The sequence below is a fragment of the Penaeus japonicus genome, unplaced genomic scaffold, assembly GCF_977035675.1.
Source record: "Penaeus japonicus unplaced genomic scaffold, GWHDUDI00000001_assembly GWHDUDI00000030, whole genome shotgun sequence".
Lineage (NCBI taxonomy): Eukaryota > Metazoa > Arthropoda > Malacostraca > Decapoda > Penaeidae > Penaeus > Penaeus japonicus.
Window position 1 is genome coordinate 21659096 of NW_028234432.1, and position 5000 is coordinate 21664095.

A 5000-nucleotide genomic window follows, 5' to 3' on the forward strand; every position below is an offset into this window, starting at 1 on the left:
ATTCCCTCTTTCCTTCTAGAGAGAGAGAGAGAGAGAGAGAGAGAGAGAGAGAGAGAGAGAGAGAGAGAGAGAGAGAGAGAGAGAGAGAGAGAGAGAGAGAGAGAGAGAGAGAGGAGAGAGAGAGAGGAGAGAGAGGAGAGAGGAGAGAGAGAGAGAGAGAGAGAGAGAGAGAGAGAGAGAGAGAGAGAGAGAGAGAGAGAGAGAGAGAGAGAGAGAGAGAGAGAGAGAGAGAGAGAGAGAGAGAGAGAGAAAATAATTAGCATCATCAGGTCATTTCACTTTGCAAGTAATGAGACTCCTTATGGTGACTAATATGAGCATTAATTAGGTTGCAAGAGATCATGACTCTTTGTAAACAATTTTGTTCTGTAATTAGTTTGACTGTTATTACACAAAATGGGTTAACTTTTCCGTGACATGCATGTTTTGCAGGGACTACATTTTATTCCTTCATTTGTAAAACTAGGGCATCATACCAAATTCTAATTAATATCGCTTTGCTAATATATGATGAATAGTCTCATAAGATCTGAAGACGGAACATCTTATTGATCTGACCCATCTCGGAAAGGTTAATTCACAGATATCTCATCTTTCAAAAATCTTATTTGGTTTACAGAGGCTTTTTCTGGCATTGCATCAACATGGTGGAGTGTTTAGGCATCTATTTATGTTGTTGCAATAGCTCCACTCTCTCTTATTGTTGTAATAGCTCACAAGTGGCTTAGAACACTATATATACACACACAAGTTTCCAGAAAGAAAGAAAGAAAGTCTTGCAAAGTTGTTTCAGGAATCATGCCCTTACTCTAACTTCCTTAACTCTCTGCCTTTCTTTTCTTAGCCTAATGAGCATACAAGTACATGAGAAAAAAGAAAAGCAATAAGAAAGTAATTATAGCGAGTGATTTCCAAAACCTAAAGGTCTGAAGGAGAAATATGTACATGTGTATATCTATGAATACCTCTACTATCATGACTTCAAGCAAAAATCTTCCTGACAGGTCAAAACTGAACTCGATAACTGCTGTTGCTCATATAATATCATTATTTTGTTTCTAATACAACATTAACCCTATGACGACGGTACGTCACACCCGTGTGACACAGCCAAACTCCCGATGCCGGGGCGTCATGCCAGTATGACGATTTCAATGCAATATTGCATCGGAGGGGCTTCCGTAGCGGAGTGCCCCGTGCCCCGAAGGGGGGGTTTAAACAAAGAAAATAATTATAATGCATTTTTGAGAGAGAGAGAGTGAGAGGGGGAGGAAGAGAGAGAGAGAGAAAGAGAGGGGGGCAGGGAGGGAGAGGGCAGAGAGAAAGAGAGAAAGAGAAAGAGAGAGAGAGAGAGAGAGAGAGAGAAAGAGGGAGGGAGGGAGGGGGGAGAGGGCAGAGAGGGGGGGAGAGGGCAGTGAAGGGGAAGGGATGGAGGGAGAGAGAGGGGAGGGAGGGAGAGAGAGAGGAGGAGAGGGGAGTGGGTGGGAGAGAAAGGGAAAGAGGGATAGGCAGAGGGAGGGAGGGAGTGAGAGAGATGGAGAGAGAGATGAAGGAGGGAGAGGGAGGGAGGGAGAGGAAGGAGGGAGAGGGAGGAGGGAGAGGGAGGAGGGAGAGGGAGGGAGGGAGAGGAAGGAGGGAGAGGGAGGGAGGAGGGAAAAGGAAGGAGAGGGAGGGAGAGGGAAGGAGAGAAGGAGGGAGAGGGAGGGTGAGGGAAGGAGAGAAGGAGGGAGAGGGAGGGAGAGGGAAGGAGAGAAGTTTTAACCCATTCACAACGGGACGTATTTTCACCTACCCCCACTTACACTGGGAAGATAAAAAATGTGCAACGCTTCATTTCGGCTTGTTTTCCCACTGTGCTGAACCTCTTAGAGCATTTACCACCCACCCTCTGCTTATAGTTTTCATGAATGTGTCTACAATGAAAAGGCACATAAAAATATTGCTATGTTCAGTGGAGTTATTTTAGTTGAAAATCATGTTACAGTAAAGCTTTTCTAGTCTTATTATATTAACCCATTAGCACACAGATGGCATGATTTGCTGCAAAGGCAGAGTCGGTCATAGACACGGATGGCACCACGCCAGACAATGTAAACCAGCCATCCTACTGCACAAATATTTATTCAATACTGCGACCAATGGGTTAAACTTTGCCTATATTCTTCACTTCTATGTTGAAATACTAAAGGAAAGTGGAAGCAATCTCTTAGTGGGTCATCAAAAAACATGTTTTATACTTATTTTTTTTTAATAAAAAAAAAAAAAGAACATTATTAATAGTCATTTAGTTTTACAATTGTTTTTTGACTCAAATATTTTTATTCAACTGATCAAGAAGCAGAAATTACCATGGTGTCATCAATATCTATTGCTGACATTTCAGCTTGTCACAACTACCCCGCCTGGAACTCGGCAAGAAAATGCACAACATCTTAGTACGTCACCTGGGTCCGGGAATATTTTCTGACCACGTGATAGGAAGTTAACCGGCTTGAATGGGTTAAAAAGGAATATTTAATGATATTGAACCTACACTCACTTATCAATATAGCTATTCATTGGTAGCCTATTACATATGCATTGTTTGAAATGGATCATAGACTTGTCATCCTATAAAAAGTAGAAATCTGTTATCTATCAAAACTAAGAAGTCCACAGGAATAGTATTCGTTTGAAATACATGAATCCTGCTACGATCTTGCTTTAAGCCAATGTGGGGCTAAGGTAATCCCTTTACACCTTTCCCCTGCTTAGATGCCCTTCCCAACATCAACTATGATCCAGCTCAGGGACCCTGATGCATGACCTTTGCATAGGAGGCAAACATAGACAAGGGATTCCAGGCCTCATGGATGAACCCAGAAAGAATACTACCAAACTCAGTGTCAGTACTAAATTTCTATGTATAATAATACATATTCACTATACATATTACTGTTCAGGAAAATGTGTGTACTTGCTCAGTTCTAGTATCCTATTACATATTGGCAGTCATGTAGATGTCACATTTTTTAACAACATACCTACCCCCCCTCCCCTTTTTTTATTTATTTATTATTATTTTTTTTTGTCCAAAATAAACTGTTTGCAATATTTCACAATCTTTATTAAAATATGCAGAAGACTGCAGTGGACTATAATCATGCAAAACAAACACTTCTCATATCAATCTCACACACATTAAGCTCTTGTTGGCACTTGTGACTTGTACCAATATTCTTTGTTTTTTTGACTAGCACATAAATCTGCTGTCGGCAATGTTTCAACCACATGACAGCACCCTCGGATAATAACCTTTTATGACAGGCTGGGATACCTAAAACCAGGTGAGGATGGTAAATTCTCAAATTTACAACCCTATTTGTCTAGTGTAAAATTGTCTCTTTACTAAGCACAAAATTAAAAGAAAGAAAGAAAGAAAGAAAGAAAAATATTTGCAGAGGTGGTTTGACTTTATGTATCACCTGTGATATTCATTTAGTCAAAATTTAGACTGTTTTCTTTTAAACGTGTGTTTGTTCAATATCCTGATTCAAATATCAATTTGTTACAAGTTTAATTGAAAGCTAACATGTGTATTTATTAATGAGCCAATACAATTGTTAACTAAACTTACAGCACTATTTATCCTCCCATGATGGGGCACTCACAGGGTCAGATCACCCTCGCACTGCATTTTGTTGTTCAGAATACAAGATCATTATTTCCTCAGTTGTGTAACCAACTCCTTATACCAAATACTAATATATATCATATTGATAATATACCAAATGAAGATTCATATATCATACCATACATATAAAAAAAATAGAAAAGACAACATCTTAAGATGCCCAGCCCAGTACCTTTCTAAAGATCTGCTTTAGAGATCTACACAAAGCTCAGAATCAATAAGAGACAAACTTTTTGAAAATATTTTAATGAGCAAACATAAATAATATGAATATCAATGAAGGTGTGAGCTTCATAATAACAGCTGATTTGTATAAATTGCTACTTTGTTTGATAATGTGGTGTTACTATCAAGGGCTTTTGAAAGCATTAAATCAATTTCTCTCCATTTCAAGGATTTTTCTAGAGAACCAATGTTAATGTTTCGACTGTCTATTCTCTATTCACTCACAAACTTTTTCCAGACTCTTTGCATAATACACTCATACACATCTCTAATTTCCAAAAAATTATCTGTTTGAAATATTTTGCAACTTATATCTTGAAAGAAAAAGCCAATAAAATAACCAAAAAAAGGGGAAAAAAATAATTAAGCAAAGAAACATGCCTTCAAAAAGTAAAAGTACAACTTCACTGAAAAAAAAGCATCTGGGGAAAAAATGTAGCTCATTAATCTCCCCTGTAAGATTCTCAAACTAGTATGCCTTGCAAAACGTCAGCAACCAAAGCAATTGCCATAAAAGCACATCAACACAGATTACCTCAATGTCAGCAAGTGTAAAAAGCAGGACAATGTTTGACTATGGTGCTAGCAAAACTTCCAAGCATACAGAAAGCATTCCTGTGTCAACATGGAACACATTGCATTTCAAAAGTCCTAAATGTCTCTACAGTCTACAGCATGTGCATATTTATTCCACCGTACTTTTATATTTACAGATCATAGTTTTGTAACTTGAATCTGCAATCCATGTTACAGAGCTATAATGATACGCAACTAACACCCGACACAAAATATGATAAAAAGCAATTAAGAGAGGATGAAGAATAAAATAATGAAAAAAAAAAACAGTCCCCAACACCTCACAAGACTAATCCTCTGCTTACACCCAGGAAGTAGTAGTAGTAGTAGTAGTAGTATAGTAGAAGTAGTAGTAGTAGTAGTATACCAGCGGCTTTATCTATGTTTGTCTCACCTCTTCGGAGGCGACCTCCTCAAAGCGAGGTTGTGCCTCTTCCTCCTCCTCCTGGGCTTGTCCTCCCTCTTCCCCACTCTCCTCCTCCTCTTCCTCCTCCCCCTCCTCCTCCTCCTCATCACCATCCTCCTC

General features: G+C 39.1%; 1 protein-coding gene across 4 annotated transcripts in view; it reads right to left on the reverse strand.

Annotated features, from left to right (window-relative positions):
- Positions 1-5000, reverse strand: part of Nedd4 (E3 ubiquitin-protein ligase Nedd4) — a 62234-nt gene that overhangs the window by 22535 nt on the left and 34699 nt on the right. For 2 of the 4 annotated variants that reach the window (XM_043016355.2, XM_043016354.2), the window contains exon 9: positions 4869-5000. This exon is cut by the window's right edge and continues 51 nt beyond it. The exons of the other annotated variants lie outside the window; for them this stretch is intronic. In XM_043016355.2, coding sequence (XP_042872289.1) covers positions 4869-5000 — 132 coding nt within the window. The remainder of the gene's footprint in view (positions 1-4868) is intronic. 4 annotated transcript variants of the gene reach the window in all.